At 46.0% G+C, this 26842-nt stretch overlaps 3 protein-coding genes and 2 pseudogenes across 4 annotated transcripts in view; 1 reads left to right on the top strand and 4 right to left on the bottom strand.

The window, feature by feature from the left end:
- Positions 1 to 3370: 3370 nt before the first annotated feature.
- On the bottom strand, positions 3371 to 14938 carry NPC2 (NPC intracellular cholesterol transporter 2). The gene is made up of 4 exons (XM_066273590.1): positions 14760 to 14938; positions 9358 to 9465; positions 5790 to 5962; positions 3371 to 4070 (listed from the first exon to the last, which is right to left on the bottom strand). The coding sequence occupies exons 1-4, from the start codon at positions 14839 to 14841 to the stop codon at positions 3984 to 3986; spliced, it is 450 nt and encodes a 149-aa protein (XP_066129687.1). The 5' UTR covers positions 14842 to 14938; the 3' UTR covers positions 3371 to 3983.
- On the bottom strand, positions 6895 to 7013 carry LOC136336814 (U2 spliceosomal RNA; annotated as a pseudogene).
- LOC136336805 (U2 spliceosomal RNA) lies at positions 7412 to 7556 on the bottom strand (annotated as a pseudogene).
- Positions 14939 to 15230: 292 nt separating the features above from the next.
- Positions 15231 to 17723, top strand: ISCA2 (iron-sulfur cluster assembly 2). Its single transcript, XM_066277660.1, has 4 exons — positions 15231 to 15327; positions 15572 to 15674; positions 15787 to 15902; positions 16341 to 17723. The coding sequence occupies exons 1-4, from the start codon at positions 15257 to 15259 to the stop codon at positions 16513 to 16515; spliced, it is 465 nt and encodes a 154-aa protein (XP_066133757.1). The 5' UTR covers positions 15231 to 15256; the 3' UTR covers positions 16516 to 17723.
- A 586-nt stretch (positions 17724 to 18309) lies between these two features.
- Positions 18310 to 26842, bottom strand: part of LTBP2 (latent transforming growth factor beta binding protein 2) — a 100575-nt gene continuing 92042 nt past the window's right edge. For both annotated transcript variants that reach the window (XM_066277658.1, XM_066277659.1), the window contains 6 exons: positions 26565 to 26693; positions 26077 to 26214; positions 25830 to 25997; positions 25227 to 25508; positions 23316 to 23465; positions 18310 to 22865 (listed from right to left, as the gene is read on the bottom strand). In XM_066277658.1, coding sequence (XP_066133755.1) covers positions 22720 to 22865; positions 23316 to 23465; positions 25227 to 25508; positions 25830 to 25997; positions 26077 to 26214; positions 26565 to 26693 — 1013 coding nt within the window. In that variant the 3' untranslated portion in view covers positions 18310 to 22719. The remainder of the gene's footprint in view (positions 22866 to 23315; positions 23466 to 25226; positions 25509 to 25829; positions 25998 to 26076; positions 26215 to 26564; positions 26694 to 26842) is intronic.

The following is a 26842-nucleotide window of genomic DNA, read 5'->3' as shown; positions in this document are numbered from 1 at the left end:
ATAGCAATGAGCCTTTTAACTGTTTCCATGGTAACCAACACCCAGACCATTTAGTTGCTAGTCAACTGACAGCTGTAAATGAATAGGCTTCAGTTTAGAATCTGAGGCATAGGCCAGGGGATTCTCTTCATAGAAAAAAATACAACCACCCTAGATATTCTTTTAGGCAGCATTTGAGGAGATCCAGTGCCACTTCCAAACTCAGGTCACATGACACTGCCCATAACATTCCCTACACACATATACACACCCCTGAGTATCCCAGGACTTTAAATCCTCCAAGCCCTATTTCCTGTTCTGTGTCCTTCCCAAAGGGCCCTCGGGGAAAAAAACAAAAATAAAACAAACAAAAAACCACCAGTTGTTCAGGTGACTATCACCATGGTGACGTTTCTCACACAGAACCCTTTCCACTATGTCAACGCTCTTGCCATGCACCCCAACCCTGTCCTCATACCAACCCAGTCATGTAAGCAACATCTGCTTTGCTGATTATCTGATGTGAATGGCTACTTCCAGGTCATCTACCTTTGGCCTCAACCTCACCTATGTCAAGCTACCCTTCCTACATCCGTGGGTGTTCTCAGAGAACAGACTGTTTTATCAACCTTTGCAAAGCATAATTAAGATCAACCTGTTTCTTTTAAAAAGTCAACTAAGATTTTGAATCAAAGAGGATTGGAAATTACTCCATGCTTTTTGCTTTTTATTAGCCTAAATGCCAGGCCTCCCACCTAGCCCTCTACCAAACTGGGTATACTAGGTACTGTATTCCCTTTACTCTGCAAATGGGGGTACCGCTCATGATTTTTCTTTATAAATAGTGACTAGAGTCTGGAATTCATGCAAGAAATATGTCTAAGCCTCCATGGCCGGCTCAGTGGACTAGAAAAGTATGAGACTGTTGGAGGAAAGAACATGACCTTTTTTATACAGCCTAAGATCTGGCGCTTCTCATTGTTCTAATGACTGGGGAGGGGGGCTGTGAAAGTGTACAGAAAGTGACCTTTCAAACTAATCCCCCCGCAGGAGCCCTAACTAGCTCACTGCTGCAGGCTCCAGCGAGCCTCACATTGGCCAGAAAAGAAGCTGCGGCGTTACCTTTCGGCTCTGACTGAAGAGTACATGCTAGCTGAACCATTTTTCTTCATTTCACATATGAGGGCAGATGTAGGAAATGCAGAGCAGGCCGCTGTTAGCCTCAGAGGAGCTCAACGACATGAGGTGTCCCTGGGGACAAGGAGCGAGCGGAGCGGAGCTCTTCCAGGCACCTCAGGCAGTTCTGCACAGAGGGTAGCCTCATTTTTCTGAGGCGACATACCACACACCAGGTTGAATTTTGATTTTTTTGATGTTTCCAGATGAAGAACGATGTCTCCTAGAATAATTGCTAACATTTACTGAAGTGATGCTATGTGCCAGGGGTCTTTCTAAATGTTTTTCATGCATCATCTCATTTAATCCTGAGCCCTACTGTTACTATCCCTGTTTAATAGCGAAGGAAACTGAAGCACCGGAGAGGTTGAAGGATTTAAATATAGCACCTCTCCAGTCCTATTAATTGGTGAAGGAATTCATACAAGTCTGATATATCTAGGGCCCATCATAGGGAGATAAGAGTAATCTGTCCTCCAGACACAATGTGATGGGATACATAAACGTTCTCAGCTAGAGTCCAGTGGTTGGGCCCTGGCCAGTGGTGCAGTGGGTAGAGTGTTGTCTTGGAGTATCAAGGTCTGCCGCTTAATCCTGGGGGCTCTGGTTTGAGCCCTGATCAGGGCACGTATGAGAAGCAATCAATGGGTGCACAACTAAGTGGAATAAGGATTTGATGCTTCTCTCTCTGCCTCCCTTCCTCTCCTCCAAATGAGGAGAGGAAGAAATAAAAAGTACAGAGGTGGAATGGCTCCAGGAGTTAGCTAGTAAATCTTGGCCTGTTCATAACTTTATTCCCAATCCACGGCTGTCCCCTGGTGGTGGAAAACTCACAAGCCAAAGAAATCCAAGATTGGTGAACTTAGCAGGATGAAAAGACCTGGATCAAATGACTTATTTGCTGTATAAACACCCTAACCAAAAAACAGATAAGCCTTTCAAGGTCCATATTACCCAGCTCACTTGTGAATAAGATTGTAATCCCTGTGACAGCTAAAAGCTGATTGACAGTATAAGTGATTAAATCAGGTAGCAAAATATATGCCCCATGATTATACTTGTACTTCAAAAGCAGGAAATTCCAAGATATAATTAATTAGCCATTACTTAAAACTTCACTTTTTTTTTTTAGCAAGACAGACAGACAGACAGGAAGGGAGAGAGATGAGAAGCATCAACTTATAGTTGTGTCACTCTAGTTGTTCATTGATTGCTCCTCATACGTGCCTCGACTGGGGGGCTCCAGCTGAGCCAATGACCCCTTATTCAAGCCATCGATGTTGGGCTAAAGCCAGCAACCATGGGGTCATGTTGATGATCCCTTGCTCAAGCCAGTGACCCCTCACTCAAGCTGGATGAGCCGTGCTCAAGCCAGTGACCTTAGAGTTTTGAACCTGGGACTCAGTATGCCAGGCTGATGCTCCATCTACTGTGCCACCACCAGTCAGGCTCACATTTCATTTTTAAGCTTCTAGGCTTTCCTTGTGGCAGAAGAAAAACTATTAAAACTACTATGCTTCAGGACAACTTGTAACCTTGCACCCCTCCCCCACCTCAATTCAGTTTCCTCGACTTTTCAGATGTTATTATCAATTAGGTAATGTTTGCTTTCACTGCTTATTTCAAGCATGCTTGGTGGTATAAGATTCTGCGCAATAAAGCAAAACAAGGTCATTTCATATATATAGGTAAGGTCTAACAGGGCAGAAAGGGGAGATAGACTCACGCATGCATCCAGGTCATGATCCATCCAGGATCCCGTTTGGGGCAGAAACTCTGCACATCTAGGACCTTGCTCGCAACCGAGCTATTTTTAGCACTTGAGGCAGGCTCCACAGAGCCATCCTCAGTGCCTGGGGCTGATGCGCTGGAACCAATCAAGCCATCGCTGTGGGATGGAAAGAGAAAGGGGGAAAGGGATGGAGAAGCAGATGGTCGCTTCTGCTGTGACATGACCAGGAATCAAACCCAGCACATCCACACGCCAGGGCGAAAAAGCAGTTTCTGAAAGAGTCATGTCTTTGCTGTACTCTGGGACCATGGGACTGGGTATCTACCTTGCATGGATCTGGGGGATATACTCTGAAAGTAGCACCTGACCTAAGCACAAATGCAGAAGACTGCCAAGTTTTTATTTATGCAAAGGGACATTTCCAGGTGTGTAAAGAAGTCACAACTTGAAGTTCAAAACAAAACAAAACAAAAAACAAACATCTGCTAATCAAGTATTGCATTTAATGAAAACCGCCTAAGACAGAAAAGGAGACATGAGAACCAGTCACCCAGAGTTGAATTCTGTCACAGACCACCTCCCCCTCCACTGAAATGCTGGAGAGCATTGTTGAAGCGGCTGAGCCGAACGTACTGTCGAGTCAGCAGGCTTGCTGGCCAGATGCACTGCACTCAATGAGGCACTTGGGAATGTAATATCCCAGGTAGAGGAATGTGGTTTGGAACCTGTCCTCCACTAGCTTCAAGGGCCAAGAACCCCAGGGCAAGTTATTCAATATCCCTAAGCAGCCTCATTTGGGTCCTGTCTGGCTGGACCCTCTTTATTCCAACAGGAAAAAACACTGAAGACAATTAAATCCATCCCTACAGTCTCTCTCTTCTTTCCTTCAACCCTTTTACAAAAGATATTACAAGGGCAGCAGTTCTGGGCTCCCAGGAAACAGGGTCTTAGATGTGGTTGGAGGCTGAGAGGCATAAAACAGCAGTCTAGAAATTCCTTTCATCTTATGGCACTGATTTAGTTTAGACTTGATTTCTCCTCCCTTCCCCTGCCCGTGTCTCTACTCCCCAGACGGACACACTGGCACCAAATGGCTCTAGTTTTCAAGCTGCACTGGGATTTCCCAGCAGAAGAGACTTTGGTTTTTGTCATCCCGAAGTTCCCACTGCACCACCAGTTTTATCTGGAGAAAGAGAAAAGAATTGGGAAAAATGAACCTGGGACCTCACATTGTCACAAACTACCTAATTCTTCCTGTGTTTTTTATTTTTATTTATATTTGTTTATTATTTTGTTTTTTTTAGAGAGAGACAGAGACAGACAGGAAGAAGAGAGATGAGAAGCATCGACTTGTAGTTGTGGCACTTTAGTTGTTCATTGATTGCTTTATTGTATGTGCCTTGACTTGGTGACTCCAGTCGAGCCTGTGACCCCTTGCTCAAGCCAGCGACCTTGGGTTTCAAGCCAGCAATCTCTGGGCTCAAACTAGCAACCATGGGATCATGCTGATGATCCCACGCTCAAGCCAGCGACCCTGTGCTAGAGCTAGATGAGCCGACACTCAAGCTGGCGACCACAGGATTTCAAACCTGGTACCTCAGTGTCCCAGGTTGATGCTCTATCAAAAATGCCACAACTCGTCAGGTTCAACTGTTTCTTTACAAGACAATATTTGAGTGATAGTGATACCCAGGCTTAATGAACCTTGTTTTATAAGTTTTTCAAGACAAATACACATTAACTACTGCTTCACTTAGTGCTCAATTAACATAGTTTAAGCTGTTTTTCAAATGTACTATAATTTACTTAATAAATAACTACCATATATAGAGTGCCTACCATGTATCAGGGCCTATCTAGACACTCTGCATATGTAACCGAGGCTCTGAACACCCATGATTATATGGCTACTCTGCAAATTAATCTACAAACCTGTCCCTGACCTTTAGGGCGTCTGACATCCCTTAAATGCAGACTCTCTACATTAGAGACTCTTCACAATGTTTTTTAAGTACTTGTCATTTCTAGAAAATAAATGGCCAGACTGCTCCTAGGTTCTATTTGATTGGAAAAAAGTAATTCCTTTACTTTCTCCTTCTTATCAAGATTTATATTTTTAATACAGGCTCATTCCAGCAGGCTCTATCCCATAAATGTTTGGTAGAAAAAGAAGTAGGTAACCCTGGCTGGGTTGGTTAGAGTGATGTTCCGATATGCCAAGGTTGCAGATTTGATCCCTGCTCAGGGCACATACAAGAATCAACCAATGAAGGCATAAATAAGTGGAAAAGCAGATTGATATTTCTCTCTCACTCTCTCTAAAATCAGTAATAATAATTAAAAAGCAGGTGTAGCAGGGTGAGTCAGGGGCAAAGGTGGGGTCAGAGTGGGGTGAAAGGGAGAAAAAAGAGTGGAGAAAGCGACCTCTCTGCTCTGGAGCTAACAAGCTACTGCTCTGTTGTTAACAGAGTAATGGAGAAACCATGATTTCCTGATGACAATACTATGACAAATCAAACCATCTGATATCTGGCTAAAATCCTTTAACACTGTTTTGGAGTCACAAGACCCACCTCTGAGTCTAGGCTGTACTATTTCTTAGCAGGGTGGACTCTGCTCATATTGCATAATATTGGAAGCTCAAATTTCTTTATCTGTAAAAAGGGGATAATATGCCCTCTACAAAGGGTGGTCATGAGACTCCAGTGAAATGCATATAAAAATGGCTAACCATTGGGCAACATACAAAGAACAAAGGGACACTAAAAACTATTTGCTGGACATCCTGACTCCTAGAAGGCTAACTTATCTCCTTCCCTCAGGCTCCTTGCCCGCAGAGATGAAGGGCTCCTGCCCCCACCTCAGAGACCTAATCTAGTCCCAGGTCTCCAGCGCCACTCACCGGGGGGTATTCACTCTTCACTGGGAGTTTAGTCACGTAGTTGTAGGTCTTGTTTTCTTCTATGGGGCAGCTGACTCCACTCTTACAACCATCGGGCTCAGGAATAGGAAAGGGAACCGCGGCGCCCATCACGATGCCATGCACCACGGCTTTGCTTCCTTGAGACTGAGTATCTAAGGGGAAAAGACAAAGAGACTCAGAGAGGGAAGGAAATAGCCTATTTCCAAACTCTAAATAAAAACCTGATATATCTCAAACAACAGCATTGCTATGACGGCAAATCATGAGTCTGTACCTTTAATTCCTAGGGTCTGTTTCTCTTTGTAGTTCTGCTTTGTACCTCTGTGAATGCTGCAGAGCAGGCATGCACTCCAAAATTTGAAAAATTACTGAATTATGCAAAAAAACAGTATCAGTGGGGTTGTTTTCTTTGCTCTTAACCCTACCTTGCTCTTTACTGCCTTAAAATTTTTTTAAAATTTACTGATTGATTTTAGAGAGAAAAGAAGGGAGAGAAACATGATTTGTTGTTCCACTTATTTACACACACATTGGTTGATTCTTGTGTGTGCCCTGACTGGGGCTCAAACCTGCATTTTTGGCATTTCAGGACAATGCTCTAACCAACTGAGCTACCCAGCCCGGGCTCTTTGCCACATTTTATAGTTTTTCAGGAGAATCAGACCTACTTGGATAAATAACTTCTTTCAATAAAGTGACTGAAATTTGGCCATACACTTTCTTTTACTATTTATGTTGGCTTCTGTCAGAGTATATTGTGTATCTTTAAGAATTTTACGAGACTGGTCTCTGAATTCTCAAATACTCTGGCACAAAGGATTCCACGAGAAATTACAAAGGAAGTACTAGGCACTGTGGAAAGAAGGAACGAGTCTACACAGACATGCCATGGACTGTGACAGTAGAGAAAGAGGTAAGCCTTTATAAACTGGTCAAGATTAGAAAGAGGTAATTTTCTTGCTAAGTTCTACCCACCATATGACGAGATGGGCAGGAGGAAGAATAAATATAATAAAATTGGGGTAACCGGAGTTAGGAGCCGTTAGGTTACTCTGGAGATCTGAAGTATTGGCTCTGGTTTTGGTGTGTGTGCACCGTTCCCGGAGGTACTGCGATACCGGGCTGATGCACGGAGTGGGTGGAACAAGCTCCTATTCCATCTCCCTGCTCCAAAAAAAATCCATTTAATGTACTAGAAGATGTATCAGGGGCCTGACCTGTGGTGGCGCAGTGGATAAAGCGTCGACCTGGAAATGCTGAGGTTGCCGGTTTGAAACCCTGGGCTTGCCTGGTCAAGGCACATATAGGAGTTGATGCTTCCAGCTCCTCCCCCGCTCTTCTCTCTCTGTCTCTCCTCTCTCTCTGTCTCTCTCTGTCTCTCTCTCTCCCTCTCCTCTCTAAAATGAATAAATAAATAATAAAAAAAAAGATGTATCAGATATTAAACTGGTAAGAACAGCCCTAGATATTAAACTGGTGGCACAGTGGATAGGGCATTGTCCTGAAGCACTGAGGTTCAATCCTAGGGTTGCAGGTTAAAGCCTAGGGTCGCCGGCTTGATGTCGTTCAAGCCCAGGTTAGGGTGCGTATGAGAAACAATCAATAGCTGCACAACTAAGTAGAACAAAGAGTTGATGCTTCTTTTTTTCTCTGTCTCAAAAACAAACAAACTTATGATTATAAATAAAAATAAATTGGTAAGAACAGATACTATACTTGATCTTAGCCAAAAAGCCGAGAAGTGATGGGCTCTGTTTCTTTCTGCCTGGGTTGACAATTATTTTTGTTTAGAAAGTACTTCTTTTTAGCAGGAACAATGAGACCAGGGTATCATCCAGTAGAGAAAACAACTCTAGTACTTAGAGCTATCTTTAGGCTTAAGAGCCAGGGATGCACACTGACCGGGTAGCTCAGTTGGTTAGAATGTCGTTTTGATATGCCAAAGTTGTGGGTTCGATCCCTGGTCAGATGGGCACATACAAGAATCGACCAATGAATGCATAAATAAGTAGGATAACAGACTGATGCATGCTGCTCTCTCTCTAAAGGCAATCAGTGATTTTTTTAGAAATGTAGAAAAAAGCCCTGGCTGGATAGCTCAGTTGGTTAGAGCATCATCCTGAAGCACAGAGGTTGCTGATTCGATACCTGCTCAGGGCACATACAGAACAGACTGAAGTTCTTGTCTCTCTTGTTCTCTCCCTTCCTCTTTCTAAAATCAGTAAAATAAATATATTTTTAAAAATGTAAATAAAAAAAATAAAATAAAAAGGAACAAGAGATGACAGGAACTTTGAGATTTCTTTTTTGGGGGGAGCAGTGAAGAAGGAAACTTTATTCAGAACAAAATAGCTCAAGTGTATACAGCATGGCTATGAGGCAGCCCTGGGGCCAGGCCCCGCTCTGCTAAGTGGCTCTGCTCTGCTCCTGCTGGTCTGGTCTGCTCTGCTCCTTCAGCTCAGCCAGGGAGACACTTTCTTCAGCCGTTGTGGAAAAGGAAAGGGCACTCTAAGACAGCGGTTCTCAACCTGTGGGTCGCGACAAGAGGATCAAGATAGATGCCCTTTCCAGAAATAAAGACTTTGTATTTGTCTAGATTCCTGGAAATCTGAAGGTAATGAATGTAGTATCAGAAACCAACAAGTCCTAATAATATTTCTTCAAGTTGAAGAAAGTTCTGAGATTTCCTGATTGCTTCTTGGATCCCCAGTGAATTCCCTAATCCTTAAGGGGCTAAGTATTAACTGCTCTTATACTTTGAGGCAGAATACAGACTTAGTAGCTGGAAGGTATAGTGCTTAAAATAGTATTTTGGAGGAGTTCCAAGGTCTACAGAACTGGGGTCTATACTGATACTCTGCAGTTTGTAGCTAAGCAGAGCTGACATTCCACAAAAGCCTATTGTGCAATATAGTGCAAAAGAGGACATAGAGAAGCCCAGTTGTCCTCTCTCACCTGTGAACACATGGACGTCTCTCTTTTGCTTAAAGGGAGTCTGGATGCTAGCAAAACAGGCTGTGGGAACTCTGTATAAGAAGCTGTCTAAGCCTGACCAGGCGGTGGCGCAGTGGATAGAGCGTTGGACTGGGATGCGGAGGACCCAGATTCAAGACCCCGAGGTTGCCAGCTTGAGTGTGAGCTCATCTGGTTTGAGCAAAGCTCACCAGCTTGAGCCCAAGGTCGCTGGCTCGAGCAAGGGGTTACTTGGTCTGCTGAAGGCCTGCAGTCAAGGCACATGTGAGAAAGCAATCAATGAACAACTAAGGTGTCACAACGAAAAACTGATGATTGATGCTTCTCATCTCTCTCTTTCTGTTCCTGTCTGTCTGTCCCTATCTATCCTTCTAACTCTCTTGTCTCTGAAAAAAGAAAAAAAAAAAAAGAAGCAGCTGTGTAAGGGTATAGTGAATCCTAGCTTTACACAGGTTGGAAGGGAAGGCACAGATTTCTTGACTGCAGTTCCCCTGCTCCGCATTTCCATGCTCATTCCAATACTCGAGATTGATGTTATGCTTTAAGATAATTTCAAAGAGCCACATTTACTCACAACTGGTGAAGGTGACATTGACAGTGTATGACTGTCCTTTCTGCAGATGGCAGGGCTGAACAGGGCATGGGATCACATTCACTTCCTTTATAACTCCAACCCCGGAACCTGTAAAAGAAGAAAAGTTGAGTTCAAATAGGTTGTCCCTACCTAGTGGAAAGACACTGCGCTCTCCCAATTACGGTGAGCTCTTTCTCCTGACCATCAGTGGTCTCCAGGAAACCGTTCATATTTGATGAGAGAATTAAAACACAGCCAGTTCCCCTAATCTGTAACCCGAGAGGGCTTCACCATGGAAAATCATTCTCACCCCCCTCCCCTTTCACCCACACACAGGATTTTAAAGCAGCAAACATATCGTACAAGTGATGGCTCAAGTCCCAGCACTTATCTCCATTTGGAATCTTGACACGGGCTGCTCCCAAACTGTTCTCTGCCACCATCTTCCAATCCTGTCCTGATACCTCTCCAAATTAGTGGTCTCCAAGCATAGTATACCTCACCAATGAGAACAACTTTAAGTACTCATCGGCAATATATATATGGAGTATATGTATACTCCACTTTGGACACCTATGTTCTTCAAAATAAGTATCTTTGAAGCAGAGTGTGTGTCCTTTCTTTCTTTTTTTTTTCAACTTTCTTTTTTTTTTTTTTCTTTCATTTTTCCGAAGCTGGAAATGGGGAGGCAGTCAGACAGACTCCCGCATGCGCCCAACCGGGATCCACCTGGCATGCCCACCAGGGGACGATGCTTTGCCCCTCTGGGGCGTCACTCTGTTGCGTCCAGAGCCATTCTAGCGCCTGAGGCAGAGGCCACAGAGCCATCCCCAGCGCCCGGGCCATCTTTGCTCCAATGGAGCCTCGCTGCGGGAGGGGAAGAGAGAGACAGAGAGGAAGGAGAGGGGGAGGGGTGGAGAAGCAAATGGGCGCCTCTCCTGTGTGCCCTGGCTGGGAATCGAACCCGGGACTCCTGCACGCCAGGCCGACGCGCTACCGCTGAGCCAACCGGCCAGGGCCTTCTTTTCTTTTTAATTTATTTATTGGTTTTAGAGAGAAGGAGGGGAGGGAGAGAGAAAAATAACAACTTGTTCCACTTATTTATGTATTCATTGGTTGATTCTTATATGTGCCCTGGCTGGGGATCAAACCTGAAACCTTGGCATATTGGGGACACTCTAATCAACGGAGCTACCCCACCAGCCTCCCCCCCTATTTTCTTTTTTTTTCTTCTTTCAGCCCAAAACAGGACAAAAGTGCTTTTTGTTCACGAAAAATGCTTGACCAAAGAAGGTTAAATACAAATCTTATTAATCCCCGTATCTCATCCAGGCCCCTGACACTGGACAAGTGGATGAGAGAGAATGCAAGTGAACTGCTGGTTAGCACTACCTGTAACAGGGTAGGCTTAAGCTCTGCAACTCAGCCATCGCTGGTGAGAGGAGGGCTCTGAGACCTGATGCCTAGGCTGGAAATCTCACTGGCTTCATACTTTCTATGTAACCTCAAGGCAAGATACTTGCCCTCTCTGGGGATAATAATAGCACCTATTTCATAATGTAGATGAGCTAACACACATATAGTTCCAAATGCTTTGAACATAGTAATGCTACACAGTAGCCCCCTTCTCTGTGGTTTTCCCTTTCTGTGGTTTTAGTTACCTATGGTCAACTGTGGTCCAAACAGATTAAATGGACAATTCCAGAAATAAATAATTCTTAAGTTTTAAATTGTGAGCGTGATGAATCTTGCACCATCCCACTCAATCCCGCCCAGGACATGACTCACTCCTTTGTCCAGCAATGCATTTAGTAGTTGACTGTTCCAGCATTACAATGCTTATGTTCAAGTAATCCTACTTTAATAATGGTCCCAAAGAAGAGTAGCAATTCTGGCACTTCAGATATGCCAAAGAGAAGCCGTAAAGTGCTTCCTCTACGTGAAAAGGTATGTATGTACAGGAAAAATAGTATTACAGTGTGTCCGTAAAGTCATGGTGCACTTTTGACCGGTCACAGGAAAGCAACAAAAGACGATAGAAATGTGAAATCTGCACCAAATAAAAGGGAAACTCTCCCAGTTTCATACCTATTCAGTGCAGTTCGATGTGGGCTCATGCACAGATTTTTTAGGGCTCCTTAGGTAGCTATCCCGTATAGCCTCTACAGACTCGTCACTGACTGTGGCCTACCAGAACGGGGTTTCTCCACCAAACTGCCGGTTTCCTTCAACTGCTTATCCCACCGAGTAATGTTATTCCTACGTGGTGGCGCTCTGTTATAAACGCGCCGATATTCATATTGCACTTTGGTCACGGATTCGAATTTAGCGAGCCACAGAACACACTGAACTTTCCTCTGTACCGTCCACATCTCGACTGGCATGGCTGTGGGCTGCTCCATTGTATACACGGTATCACGTCATCATCTGCACATGTGCACATGCTGCCGCATCATCCTACAGAAACTGGGAGGGTTTTCCTTTTATTTGGTGCAGATTTCACAATTCTATCGTCTTTTGTTGCTTTCCTGTGACCGGTCAAAAGTGCACCATGACTTTACGGACACACAGTATATAGGCTTCAGTACTTTCACAGTTTTAGGAATCCACTGGGGGGGTGTCTTAGAATGTATTTCCTGTGGATAAGGGGGGGTTACGATATAAATGTTCACTTCTATTGTCACCATACCAGGATTCAGTCCATAAATTTAATCTGGAATAGCTGCTCCTGGGTTGGCTATAATGTTTGCTTTGGACACACAAGGTGGGTCTCCCATATCAAATATACTTTTTGGGTAGAAATTACAGATCCAGCTGATAGAATGGATTCTGTTTCAAAAATAGGACCCATCTGAAGATAAAAAGGAACTGAAAGGTTGAGAGCACGTTATGTGCTTTGTAGTCACTAAGCCAGCTCCCTCCTACAGGACATGAACAGAGAAGCTCTGGTGGATGCCCTGTGCTTTTCAAGCGTGCAACTGCTCTTGGGAGAACAGGTTCATCTTACTGACCAACACTGCTCCAGCGAGCTCTTTAAACACCTTGTACTCACTTATGCCCGGCTTACTTCTCCATCATGGCAAAGTTCTCAAACTATATACTCAAGAATTCTCTTCTCTAAGCACTCTGTTCCACTCTGTTCTATCTTCCATGGAGACGAAAAAAAATCCAGAACTTTAACCAACAACCTACTGAAAACCAGTGCTTATGCTCAAGTTTCCACATCTGGCTTCTACCTGCTTTTTTTCAAGGTTGGGTCACCTGATCTAGAAGGAAATGAGTCAAGGGTAGTACTTGTAGCTCCTTCATCCAGTTTTTTCGGCTGACAAGAGGTTCTTGGACTTCCAATGTCAATAGAACAAACTCCTCAATCCTAACCTCCAGAAATTGCAAAACTAGTTTGCTTGGCCCTATTTCTCACTTGAGGCAATGCCACTCCAGCAAAAAGGGGGTGTATACCGGAACTCAAAAAACTTTTGATGTGGGCACTGAAGTTTTTACATTGCATTTCCCAACTCAAAAGTAAATTGGAAATCTGTTAACTGAAGCCCTCCTTATCCAAAGTTTTTTAAAAAATAAATCAATCTTGTTATTTATTCATTTTTTTTTAGAGAGGAGAGAATGAGAGAGAGAGAAAGAGAGAGAAAGGGGGGGGGGAGCAGGAAACATCAACTCCCATATGTGCCTTGACCAGACAAGTGCAGGGTTTCGAACCGGCGACCTCAGCATTCCAGGTTGACGCTTAATCCACTGCTCCACCACAGGTCAGGCCCAAAAGAGTTCTTGCCACAGGTGTACACCTGCTTTTTCAAATGAATAGAACAATGTCTGCTAGATTTAGTTTCTTTCTTTTTTTTTTTTAATGTTTCCACTGACACCCAAAGTGGCTCAAAATCACTCACTAGTTTCCTACTGTTTATTAGCTGAGAGCTTGGGCAAGGTACTCTATGTGCCTGTTTCCTCATCTGTAAAACAGATTGTGAGGGCTGAGTGAGTTAATACACTGTCTTTATCCAAATGTTGGCCACTAAATTTAATGAAGGGAAAGGTGGTAACTTGAGGTGATAATAGCACCTTTCAAGTGCCAGTCTCCATCTGTGGAACAGCGTTTGTTAGGTATTAACAGGCCAGCCATCTTTATTCCTTAATCTGTCCCCTGGACCCCAACTTTGCTTTTGCTTCAATATGAATTTTTTGTGTGTGTGACACAGAGAGAGAGACAGAGAGAGGGACAGATAGGGACAGACAGACAGAAAGGGAGAGATGAGAAGCATCAATTCTTCATTGTGGCACCTTAACTGTTCATTGACTACTTTCTCATTTGTGCCTTGACAAGGGGGGGTTACAGCAGAGTGAGTGACACCTTGCTCAAGCCAGTGACCTTGGGGTCATGTCTATGACCCCACACTCAAGCCGGTGACCTCGGGGTTTCAAACCTGGGTCCTCCATCTCCCAGTCCAACGCTCTATCCACTGTGCCACCACCTGGTCAGGCCAATATGAATTTTGATGACATAGTGGAAAGAGTATTTATTCCCTCATTTACTTTTTCAACAAATATATTTATTGTGCACTTACTATTACTTGTAAACTGGATAAAAAGGAGCAAAATTCTGCTGTGTGACTTTGGGCAAGTTTCCTAACATTTGAGGAATTCCATGACTGACTACATGATCTCCAAGTTTGCTTCCAGCTTGTAAATTTTAGAAAAATCAGTTTCACGCCTCTTTCATTTATCATTAAATGTCTTCACTTCAAAAAAGTTTGATTCGAACAGTTAATTCTACAGACTTGACTGAACGACCTCACAATTTCTACACCCCACCCCTGGTACTTCCCAACAAAGATTCCAACCATAGCGGCAACAGGGGGTTATGTGTCACCGGCTGCGATCACAAACACGAGTTATATAGATAAGAGGGGTCATAAATTCCATAGCCCAAGGGACACACTAACGGAAAGAATCATGAAAAAGAGAAATGACTTTTCACTTGGCAGCAAAAGGTAAATTAAAAGAAAAAACAAACAGAGTGGGATGAGAGGTCATCCAACATACAAGGCAAAAATGAAAGTTCTGCGTCGCACCTCTCACCCCCCGCGCTGCCTATGGACCTTCGGTTGTCTGCCCTACACACTTTAGTAAACTTTAGCAAAATGTCCATCCATCCCCAGGAATGTCCAGAGACCACCACACACTCTTTCCACGGGCAGAGGAAAAGTCTGTGAACTGTAGAGTTTCCTCAAAGCCGGCACCTTCACCCCTACCCGAGCCCACCCACGGGGGTCCAAGGCTGAGCCTGGCCACCGACGAGGCCCGCCCAACCTAGCTCGGGGTCTCAGCGCCAGGTTCCGGCGGAGACTCCCACCGAGAGCGCGGGAACCTCAGGCTGGTCCGGGGCTCACCGCAGTCCTTGAAATGCACGGGCTCCGCCAGGGCGTAGGCGCTGAGCGCCAGGAGCAGGAACGCGGCGGCCGAGAAACGCATCGCTGCTAAGGAACTTCCAAGAGCAAGGAAGAAAGAAGTTGCCGCAGCAGTCACAAAATAAACCTGCCGGGGCGGGGTCGGGGAGGGCTCAGTCAGGCGACCGGAACCAGTAAACAAGGCCGAGTCCTGCCCTCGTCCCGCCTCCGGAGCTTGTCGGTCTCCGCCCACCATGGTCACTTCACTGCCCCGCCGCGGGCTGAGATACATCTCGGGCCCCGCCTCTCTCTTCAGCTCTTGGTTTTGTTGCTGCGCCCTCGTTTCCGCAGTGGGAGCATTTCTAGCCAATAAAATCCCTCTCCTTCTCTCACCACCCTATAGGCGTGCTTGGAGGCGGGGTCTCTGTGGGTCCCGCCTCCCGAGGCTCACGAGGAAAAGGGGATTGGGGCGACGCGAGGGGTGGGGTTTGAGGGGGAAGATGGCGGCCGCCAGGGGTTTATCCCTAACTTCGGCGGCGCTGAGGGCGGTCGCCCCGTGGTGGAGGAACAGGTACCAGGCCTAGAGGGCACTTGGGAAGTGTGTTAGGTTTTGCGCCTTCCATAAATAAGTGGAAACTAAGGTTCGCGGGAGAGGTGAGGGTGTGGCGTGAGGCTGTCCTGTTGGAGTTCGTCAGGTTTGGCCTGAGGCAGTGCAGGTGGATGGATGGTCGTCAGGTTTGGCGTGAGGCCGTCCAGGTGGGGAGTCACCAGGTGCCCCCTCTTCTCCTGGGCTCATTCTCCTTTGCGCGCGACAGGCTCCTCGCGGCCTACGCCGGACCCCGGGTGCATCGGGACGTTTCGTCCTCCAGCGCTGAGGTTGGCGAAGGGCAGATTCACCTCACGGACAGCTGCGTCCAGGTAAGCGGGTCAGCGGTGCCCGGACTGGAGTCGGAAGTGCAGGGACCTTCCTTTTCTCCTCCTTCTTCCTCTCCTTGCCTGGCATTCCTGATCCCCTCTTCCTGCATTTCAGAGGCTTCTGGAAATCACTCAAGGGTCAGAATTCCTCAGGCTGGAGGTGGAGGGAGGTGGTTGCTCCGGATTCCAGTACAGATTTTCACTGGATACAGTTATCAACCCCGACGACAGGCAAGGAGGAAGGGGTGGATGCTCAGAGAATGTGCGGGAGGGATCAGAATGTCTCCAGGTTAAGGTGCACTTTTATTCCAAATTTAAAAGGTTTGCTAGGATGCTTAACACCACCCTTCTCTCACATTGGGGATACAGCGAGGATTTGTTGTCTTGATTCACAGTAACTAAGTTATAGGAGGAAAGTTTGCCTGCCTGGATCCATAGGGTAGTTGATAGAATTAGGATGGACTAGATCCCAGGCCTAAATCTCTCTTAAACATTTACCAGTATTCATTCTGTTGACTCTTTTTGCCTCAAAATCAGCACCTTTTGGAGGTAAGGAATGCTTCCTCTATTTCAGATAACTCAGGATGTGCACCTCTCACGTCAGGGCCCAGAGGGTGTCATATTTTTGGTGTTTATGATATTAATGTTTTTCTTCTTTTTTTTTTTCAGGGTATTTGAACAGGGTGGGGCAAGAGTGGTGGTTGACTCTGATAGCTTGGCCTTCGTGAAAGGGGCCCAGGTGGACTTCAGCCAAGAACTGATCCGAAGCTCATTTCAAGTGTTGAACAATCCTCAAGCGCAGCAAGGCTGCTCCTGTGGGTCATCCTTCTCTGTCAAACTTTGATTAGATGACAGGTGACCCAGAGATTGCTACCATTGGTACCAATTAGAAGAACCTGGGATTAGTAGGATTTTGGTGGTTTTCTTCCTATCATGTACCTCCATTAATTTTATTTCCCACAATTTAGGAATGTTGTGTTTTGCCACTATTATTCTCAGAATGTGAAGCTTTTACTCCTGACTTAGTTTCTCCTGCACAATTCTAAGGCCAAGGCTCTAGATCTTGTTACCTAAAATTTAATAACTAGTTGAAACCCAGTATAATCTGTAGAGTCTCCAAGAGTCCAGAATTTGAGTTACTTTTCTGGCCTTCAGAACTGCTTTACAAAAGTGTATAGTTATGTATAAAAGCTTCATTTTAAAGAAAATCCTTGTTACTTGTGTTTTGGAGTAGAGTCACAGATTAGGAAGCTTGAACACTCATCAGTAGGCCAGAGACGACGAGAAAGGCAGATGAAATGTTCTCGTTTTCATCTCACCCTTCCTAAATGTGCTAGTTGATTTGTCCTTATTTTTTCTGCTGCTCATGCTCTGCTTCCCAGTTGATAAGACTTTTTCTCACACTCAGGAATCTTCTGGGTTCACAAAACCAAAAGCCCATCACTCAGAAAACGGACCTAACACCTACTGAAAACTGAATCACTTGAAAAATAACCTCTAAACTCCCACAGACATTTCAAGATTCTGTGGTCCTTTACTGACTCAATCTTTTAAGGATATGTTGCTTCATTTACATTATGGTGTAAACTGTTTCGGTCTTATGTATAGCAGGAACTGGTCCCTTTGTTAGAATAGATAGTGGATACTGTAATTAGGGATCTTCTTTTAGGTGGGATTACCAGATAAAATGCAGGATGCCAGTTAAATGTGAATTTCAGGTAGATAATTTTAGTATAAGTGTGTCCCAAATATTGCATGAAACGCACTTATACTAAATATGATTTATCTGAAATTTAAATTTAACTGGGCATCCTATCTACTTGTTATACCTGGAAACCTTACTTAGGATCACTGAAGGAAAAGTGTTTTAAGCCACAGGTTCTAATGAATTTTAAAGTACTTGTTTTGGGTATGCATTTAGATAGGCTATAGAGCTAGAAATACACTGCTCGCAAAAATTAGGGGATCAGGGAATGTGCAGATACTCCAGTACTTCCAGCCTTTTGTATAGTGCATTTTCACTAATGAAATAAAAGTTGGTTTTGCATCTCATTTGCATTATTGAATAACTTTCTTTGACTTGTCATTTGCTTTTCTGATGTTTAATTTTAAAAAATGCTTTTTTTTTTATCACTTCATATTCATTTTGAAATATCCCCTAATTTTTGTGAGCAGTATAGTTACGGTAAGTATATGACTGCTAGGGGAGCCAGAACCGCATGGACAGACAACTAAAAAAAAAAGACGAAAAGACCACCACCATGACATGATTTATGAAAGCTAATGATGGGGGAACCACAACCGACTTGATTCTGGAAGAAAAAGGTAGTTAAACCTGTCTTTTTTCTCAAGAGCCTAAAAGTTTACTATGGCAGAAACTTGTATTTCTGGATTGGACTAGAACATTTCTAGACTGGATTAAAATTAAGGTTGTTCAGTAAAAAAATTTGCCATTAAAAAAATGGAAAGAGTTCAGAGACAAAGGATCTGAGATAGAAACCTAGATGTTTACATTTTAACTCTGGAAACTCTAGGACTTAGAGAAAACAAACCTCATGTGGATACAGTGCATACGGAGAGGAAAGAAGGAGGCACTCGGAAACCTGAGCAGATTTCTTAGTAGATTTTCATGGAAGGAGATATAAACCAATCCACCGTGGAAGCGTCTGTTTTGCCGGCAGTAACAGCCTAATAATGTTCAGTTCAGGCTCAGCCTTTTTGTCCTCCTCAAAAAGATATTTTGCTGCACTTTAAGTGTTAGGAATATTCTTCCAGAATATTTTTGTGGGTTATTGATTTGATGATTTAAAAACTCATAGTGAGCATCAGCATAATAGTTTTAGTAGCTAAATGTACCATCCAATTGTGATCAATTAGGAAGGAACAGGGTCCCTTGGAATGCCTGCGTGTGAAGTACCTACTGTTAATGGGGAAATGGAATTTTGTGTTTGGAAAGGGTGGATTTGGGAGAAATCACCTTATGTTACACCACAGACTTGATGGGGGAACCTGAAGTAATGAGAAGTTTCCACTGGAGGTGGGTGATGGCAGACATTTTAAGAACACAGGACATGGGGAAATGATAGTGTCAAGGTGATAGACAGTTGGCAGTTTGCTTGGAATAAACAGTAAACTGTGAAACAGGTTTGAGATCTTTTGCAGGCACTATCTGACCAGATGCTTCCTGGCAGGCAAGAAAAGCCAGACATTTCCACAAATTTTGCTCACTGCAGATTTGTTTGGGAAGACTTTATACTCTTCTAGTATCAATTGGAGGATTTTTTTTTTTCTTTTTGCCTCCCTTTCAAGAGGAGGCTATCAAGACCCTGTTTGTTGTGGAATTGATGTTACTGAACTGTATATGCAAGCTAGTGAGTGCCACCTTTGTTTTAGCAGAACAGGGCAGGAACCACAGGCAGAGAAGCCCTGGCTCTGCTTTATGTTGGGTCCAAAGAGGGGTCCTCTTGGTCAATGTATACATATTACCTTGATATGGAATAATGCTTTAGTTGTATGACTGACAGTGACTAGTAGAATGGAAACTATAGGTGTCTAACCACCCTTCGTTTCTTTCATGTTAGGAGAATACAGGTTCAGAAGTAAGAGATTAGGAAGGACTACTAAAGTAGGTGTCCAAGAAGATGCTTTATTTTCTCTTCTGAGAATTGAACCTTATTCTTTTGGTCTTTTGTTATATGTTGGCTTTAATTGTAAAATATAGTCAGGTAAATATAGAAATAAAAGGAACATTTAAACAGTCTATGGCCAGCAGCTGTATTTAAAAATATTTTATTTTTTTGAATAGGCAATACATATGGTACAAAATTCCAAGAGACACAAAAGGGGATACAATGAAAAGTGTCCCAGTCCTGTACCCATCCACCCTGTCATCCTCCCCACAATTTACCATTGTCTCTTAAGAATTTAGCCCACAGATATAATCCCATAGATATAAAATAACATTTGCACAAGAATATTCATTATAGCAGTTTTAATAGTAAAAGATAGGAAACAATGGAAATGTCCACCAGTAGGAGACTGATTAAATAAATTATGTTTTATCCATTCAATGGAATAGTATACATTTATAAAGCAGAATGAGACAGCTCTATGTGCAAGTATGAAGTGAAAAAAGCCAAGTGTAGAACAGCATGCATAGTATGCTGTTTGTGTTTTTAATACATGGAAAATGTGCATATGCATGACATATCTCTGGAAGGGCAAGCAGGAAGGCAGCAAAGGTTAGGAACGGATAATGAGGACAGCATTTAAGAAAGCACAGTGCCAGCAGAGTATATTGAGGAGTGGTAAGACATTCTCTGAAATACAGGGTGGAAGGTGGAGTTAGAAGATATCCAATTTTCTTTCCCCTTTAGACAAATAGCAGCATGTGTTACACTTTGTTATACAACCCTCCTTTCCCCCTCCATCTATTTTGGATATCTTCCCAGTAGAGGTCTGCTTTACCTTCCACTAATAAGAGGTACTTAGGTGAGACGTGGAAGGTGCTGACTGCAGACTGACCTGGACAACCACACCTTCCTTAGACTTGATGTTCTCATTCAGATATGTAGAGCTTCGGTTCACCAGCAGTCTCCTGAAGTTACCTGATTTGGGGCTTAATATCCTTCCTTGACTGTTCCTCTAGCACTTGCAACAATTTTGTAAGAATTTATTTTTCTGCATTTCTGCTAAAAATACTGAAGAGTTATTTTGGATATCTTAACAAGGCATTTAGAGTCACTTTTTCTTTTAAAGGCTCCATAGCAATGAATTGTTTCTAGTCTTTTGCTATTACAAGTAATGCTATAATAACCTCTTAACATACACCATTTCACATTTGGTGAGACTATAGCTGAAGATTAAATTTCTACAAGTGGAATTACTGATTCAAAGAGTAAGTGCTTTTATAATTTTGAAAAACATTTCCATATCCTCTTTAGAAGTTATATCAATTTATGCAGCTGTCAGCTATGTATGGAGTGCCTCTTTCTCCAGATGCTTGCTAACTGACAAAGTGTCTCCATGTGGTGTAACTTGTATTTCTTTTATTATGAATGAAGGTCATGGCCATGGCTGTTTGGCTCAGTGGATAGAGCATCAGTCCAGCGTATGGACATTCTGGGTTCAATTCCTGGTCAGCGCACACAGGAGAAGTGACCATCTGCTTCTCTCTCCCTCCATCCCCCCTTCCCTCTTCCTCTATCACAGCCAGTGGCTCAGTTGGTCCTAGCATCAGCCCCAGGTGCTGAGGATAACTCAGTTGGTCCAAGTGTGTCAGCCTCCGGCTCAGTTGATTCAAGCATTGGCCCAAGACAGGATTGCCAGGTGGATCCTGGTCAGGGCACATGTGGGGAGTCTGTCTCACTATCTCTGTTCCTCTAAAAAAAAAAATTAAGGTCAGAATATTTTCATAAGTTTAAGAACTATATGCTGAAAACAACTAGTATAGTGACCTAGAGCAAATTGAACGGTGTGTTTCCATTTCCTTATGTCTAAGTTGGGAATAAAAGTACTAAAGAGGATTGTTGGATGAATAAATGAAACGTGTATAGCACTCCACACTGCCTAGCACATAGCAAACATTCAATAAGTTATGTGATGGCTGACAATCAGAGCAGCAGGTAGGACAGGACAGATTAAATTAAGAAAATAGCATTCATTTCCTTGTCTCCAGGCACAGGGAGCCTTGTTCATTTACATTGCTGTTCATCAGAAAAAAAAAGTCAGAGCTTTTCTTGTCTTAGAAGAGGAAAGAACCTTTTCCCATTGGAGCCCAACCATAGGCTATTGGCAGAGCTGGCGAGGGTTAGGCACAGCCTCCTTTTTAATATTTAGCCTTAGCCAGCACGGTGAAGAAATTTGGTTTCATGTGAAACAGAAAAGCCCAGGTCTACATTTCTTTCCGCGGTGGTTCTAAATTCCCCTCTAGCCAAGGCTGGAGTGGGCCTCTGCTTGTAAACTCGGAGGAATGCCAGCCAGCCATTTTATGAAGGAAGAGGGCAGAGGTTTCTGAGGAGAGAGGTGAAACAACATAGGAATTTTGCTTCTAAAACAAGATTACCCTGTACTTCACAAGCTAGAAAATAGACCTCTTTATTTTTAGCACATCAAACTGGTGTCCACAAAAGAAGAGCTCAGGAGAAGTTTATTTCCTGTAAGAAGTATGTCGTTAGTACAGGTCTTCAGGGACAGGCCCCCTGTCTTGCAGCAGCCCTTGTTGCGGAGGAGCTACCACTGGATATATTCTGAATGTTTAATTACTCAAAGATACTGAATATTTTCTTTAGACTTGTATAAAGCCCTGGCTGCCCCCCCCCCCCAATCAATTTCCCATATTTTTAATAATGGCCCTCATGCTTTCTCAGGCTCCTTGCTCCTCTTCATTTGTGTTTCTTACCCTCAGCAAGCTAGTATTAGTTTTGCTTCTCTGAGATGAGGGGATCTTCTTCCCCTCCCAGGGCCTCAGAAGTGGCCACAAGATGACGTGGCAAACCCTGGTCTAGACCAGACTGGCCAAGTGGCAGTGATGGTTCTCGGGAGGAGGTTTTGGAGTCGCTCCCCAAACGTTCTCCAGTTCCTTTTTTGCTCCATAGATTCTGAAAGACCATTTGAGGACAGATGTAGCCTCTGACCCAGTTTTAGAATCATCAGGATGATAGGTGGATCACGGCTGGAAGAGGGTGTCTGCAGTGTGAGGCCGAAGGACCTTGCGTGTTTGCACAGCTTGAGGGGGAGAATGAGGGCTATCCTTTGGTAAGCACCCCATAGCAAGGTCAGGACAGATGGCAGACTGGGTCTCATGGCCAGTGGCTGAAGCATTAAAGCATTTGGTGGTGTCTGAGCCAAGCAAGGGCATGGCGGCAGTGACGAGCTCACAGCCCAAACCTAAGCTGGGCGAGATGAAAAGAAGGCAAGGCTGGCTGGGAGTGGGGCTACAGGGCCTCCTGCCTGATGTCTTCATGTTGTCTTCCCAGCTAGGAAGCGTCCTCGAGGCCCCCTGCCTGAGGCCCATTTCTGGGTACCTGCCCACACTGACCTCTCACTGCTACTCCTTGGCAGTGCAGTGGGGGGGCCCCGCCTCGGCCACATAACCTGGGGAACAGTGGCAGCGGTAGGAGCCCTCCGTGTTCTCGCAGTGCCCATGGGCACAGAGCGCAGCAGGCCCATTCAAGTCATCACACTCGTTCACATCTAAGAGAAAGGAAAGCAGGAGAGAGCTGGTGGGAGCTGAATGCCCTCTGGCCTCTTGCTTCTGGTCGCTAAGCCCTGGCCCTGGCCTGGAGTGGAATCCTAGGTATGGCAGCCAGAGGCTGAAGTAACTGCCCTAAACTAAGGACACAAAGCTGACGGTAGGGAGCCTATACTGTGCCCAGGAGAGTGATCAGACTTGTCCTGGCCTTTTTTTTTTTCTGTCTAGACACCTCCATGGAAAGGGCTTTCCTAACAAAGCATTTGACCTTTCAGAGCTTTCTTACCACCCGACCTGGTGCTGGGTGCCCTCATCAGGGGCAGCAGTGGATATCCCAGCAATCCTGCTTGGTCATGCACCCATAAAGCAGACAATGGGTCAGCCTGGCTTTTCCACACACAGCCATCAGGGCCAGTCTGCTTCCCAGGCGTTCCCACTGATGCGAAACTTACCCACGCAGGCCATGTGGGCCATGTCCAACTGGAAGCCCTCAAAGCAGTCACAGGTGTAGCCCTCCCGCACGCGCACACAGCGGCCATTCTCACAGCCGTTCAGGATGCCGCACTCCTCTGCCTGAAGCCCTTCGAAGCCGGCCTGGTGTTCTGGTGGGAGGAAGTCAGAAGAAAGCTGGGGCCTGCACCCCCTGGACCCTCACCAGGGTCCACTACAAAGGTTTGCCCCAGTTGAATTCCTGGGGTTAGGGGGAGGGTTATAAAACTCATACAGAAAGATGCTAAAACAAAAGGCAATATTCTTTTTAAAATGAGTCATTTTAGGTGGGTTAGACCTTTAAATGAGGCCCCTGAGAAAGCTGGGATTCACTGCTTTCACAGTGCCAGGGCTCCTCAGCAGTGGGGTGTCTATATAATTTTGGTTTTGTGGTTGATGGGAGAATGTTTGGTAAAAACTTTACTTTTTTTTTTTTTTTTCTGGGAGGCAATTGGCAGCAAAAGTGGGTTACCCTCACTCAACACAAAGCAAAACTACCAGATCTGCCAAACCCTCGTCTCTCTAAGCAACTCCCACCCCTGGAAAAGACCCCATTCCTGACCCCAGTGCAGTCTTTATCAGTCTGCCAAGGTAGCTGTGCCTATGGCCAGTAATTGCAGGCTCCAGGCCTAACTTCCTTATTTGAATCCAAGTCCTGCCTGATCAGGTGGTGGAGCAGTGGATAGAGCATTGGACTGGGACATGGAAGACCCAGGTTCAAAACCCCAAGGTTGCTGGCTTGAGTATGGGGTCGCTAGCTTGAGCGTGGGATTATAAACTTGACCCCATGGTTGCTGGCTTGAGCCCAGAGGTTGCTGGCTTGAAGCCCAAGGTTCTGGCTTGAGCAAGGAGTCACCCTGCTGTAGCCCCCTGGTCAAGGCACATATGAGAAAGCAAGCAAAAAACAACTAAGATACTGCAATAAAGAATTGATGCTTTTGGCCCTGGCCGGTTGGCTCAGTGGTAGAGCGTCGGCCTGGCATGTAGGAGTCCTGGGTTCGATTCCCGGCCAGGGCACACAGGAGAAGCGCCCATCTGCTTCTCCACCCCTCCCCCTCTCCTTCCTCTCTGTCTCTCTCTTCCCCTCCTGCAACCAGGGCTCCACTGGAGCAAGGTTTCCCCGGGCACTGAGGATGGCTCTGTGGCTTCTGCCTCAGGCGCTGGAATGGCTCTGATTGCGGCAGAGCAATGCCCCAAGATGGGCAGAGCATCGCCCCCTGGTGGGCATGCCGGGTGGATCCCGGTCGGGTGCATGCGGGAGTCTGTCTGACTGCCTCCCCGTTTCCAGCTTCGGAAAAATACAAAAAAAAAAAAAAAAGAATTGATGCTTTTTATCTCCCTTCCTGTCTGTTTGTTCCTCTCTCTGACTCTCTCTCTGTCTCTGTCAAGAAGAAGAAGAAGAAAAAAAGAATACACATACTAAATGCTGGGGTCATTGTCACTTACAAACCAAGTCACCACACAGGGCCTTTAAAGTGATTAGAGATCCTTAATTAACATTTCAGGCCACAAGTTTGAACTTGCAGAGCAGGTTATTCTGCATACTCAAAGTGGAGAGGGAGAAGAAATGGACAGTACCAGAGTGTACCTGCTCTCTCTGTCCGCTTTCACTCTCAACTTCCTGCCACAGGGCAGCTTCTGAGGGTGGGCAGTGGTGTCCTGTACCTCTGTGTCCCCCGTGCTAGTTTATCTGGGGGAGTTGTTGGGGTCTGACTTGGGCATTTGGAGTTGTATCTGCAGTGACCCATGAGAGGGCTTGGTGCATCTTTCCCCTTTCCTGTCCTCACCCTGCTGGCAGCGATTAGCAGGTGGAGGAGACGGAAGTGAAACAACTTTGGTGCCCACCTCTTCCCTATTTTTGCAGCAACACAGACCTGGATGGCTGGCCACGTAGTGGGGCTGCAGTTCCGAGGGCTGCAGGGGAGACTCTAGGCCTGGTGCGTGGTCCCCTGCGCGGCTGGCTGTGTTCGGGAAGGGCGGCTCAGGGACGGTGTCCTCAGGGCCCAGGTAGTTGTAGAAGGGGGCCCCATCTGGGCCATAGAGGCCGTAGTGCAGGTCATCGGGCCCAGGGCCATACTCATAGCCTGGCCGGAAGTGGACCCCAGCTTCCCGCTCTGCTTCAATCCGGGCCACGTTGCACAGCTGAGCATAGACCTCTGTCAGGGAGGAGGGAGAGCAAGCTGGGCCCAACTCCTGGTAACTAAAGCCTGGTGTGCTATCCCCTGGCCCAGTGCCCCAGGGAGAGGGAGCATGTGGGACTGGTGCCCTCCGAGAGTCCCTGGCAGGGCAGCTGTCCCCAGCTCACCCTACCGCCTGCCCCACTTGATCCCCAAACAAGACTGAGGACAGGGGCACTACTCTGATACTCACTCCTGTCTATATCCCCTCCTTCCAAGGTGAGGGCATTCTCGACCCTGAGGCCCAGCCCAACTCTGCAGGCGTCTGCCCCGCTCCACTCGCCTGGCCACCCCTCTCACCAGAGCTCCTGGGGGGGCACAGAGCACACTGCTGGCTCCAGGCCTCGCCGTCCTGGCAGCAGCATTCCGTGTAGGTGGTGCGGCGCCCGTGCAGGGGTTGGCTGCACACATAGTTGGTGACTTTTTTCCAGCAGATGTCCATGTGGATGTCGTGGTCAGGCAGGTCCTCTGGTGGCACAGACAGAGACATGTGAGCCCCCTGTCCAGGCGCAGCGCCCCGGCTGCCCCCCACCCCAGGCCCACGGACCCATGCTGCTGGTGCTGTTCACGCAGCGCTGCTGGCTGCGGTCCAGGGTGAGGGGAGGGCTGCAGAAGCAGTGGAAGGAGCCTTCCGTGTTCACACACTCGCCGTTCTCACACGCCATGTCCTGGCACTCATTGTGATCTGTGGTGGCAGGAAGACGGGAGGAATGTGTGGGCACTGCCGAGGCAGCCTGCCCGTGGTCTACCTTCATCAAAAGGAATTTGCTTGTAACTGACATCGAAGAGGTAGCACCCTTCTCCCCCTCCCCTGCTGCAGCCCAGCCTCAGGCCCCTCCCCAAGGATACTCTCCTCACAGGTCCCCACGTCCAGTTCCTGACATCCCCACAGCTCCCCTCACCTCAGACCTGCCTGCTGCAGCTGGCATCTGTCCCCAGGAGGGGGACTCCCAGCAAGAAAGGGGCTGGCTGGCAGGGCTGGGTGAGCACTCAGCGGTGCCCCTGGGGATGGGGAGGGGCAGAGTGTGTCCTCACCCTCACACTTCCTGCGGGCGGCATCATAGTGGTAGCCAGGATTGCACAGGCAGATGTAGCCAGGAACCGTGTTGAGGCACCGGCCGTTCTGGCAGAGCCCAGACCCGAACATCACACACTCATCAGCATCTGTGGGAAGGCAGGGCGGTGAGGGGACAGTAATAAGCAGAATGAGGCAGTCCCAGACAGAGACTCAGGACTCTGAAGCCAGACTTGCTGGGATCGAATCCTGGCCCTGCCATCTGCTAGTTGGGTGACTTTGGGCAACTTGCTTAAGT

This window comes from Saccopteryx bilineata, chromosome 4 (genome assembly GCF_036850765.1).
Source record: "Saccopteryx bilineata isolate mSacBil1 chromosome 4, mSacBil1_pri_phased_curated, whole genome shotgun sequence".
Classification (NCBI taxonomy): Eukaryota; Metazoa; Chordata; class Mammalia; order Chiroptera; family Emballonuridae; genus Saccopteryx; species Saccopteryx bilineata.
Note: the sequence above shows the minus strand (reverse complement) of the source record. Positions and strands in the feature narration are given on the sequence as shown.

Excerpts from the sequence above, each read along its gene's own strand:
- NPC2 (XM_066273590.1), bottom strand. The coding sequence starts at position 14,841 with ATGCGTTTCTCGGCCGCCGCGTTCCTGCTCCTGGCGCTCAGCGCCTAC. Across the intron at positions 9,466-14,759 it reads CGTGCATTTCAAGGACTGCG|GTTCCGGGGTTGGAGTTATA; the intron begins GTGAGCCCCGGA and ends CTTCTTTTACAG. Across the intron at positions 4,071-5,789 it reads TGAAGAGTGAATACCCCCCG|ATAAAACTGGTGGTGCAGTG; the intron begins GTGAGTGGCGCT and ends CTCTTTCTCCAG.
- ISCA2 (XM_066277660.1), top strand. The coding sequence starts at position 15,257 with ATGGCGGCCGCCAGGGGTTTATCCCTAACTTCGGCGGCGCTGAGGGCG. Across the intron at positions 15,328-15,571 it reads GCCCCGTGGTGGAGGAACAG|GCTCCTCGCGGCCTACGCCG; the intron begins GTACCAGGCCTA and ends TGCGCGCGACAG. Across the intron at positions 15,675-15,786 it reads TCACGGACAGCTGCGTCCAG|AGGCTTCTGGAAATCACTCA; the intron begins GTAAGCGGGTCA and ends CCTGCATTTCAG.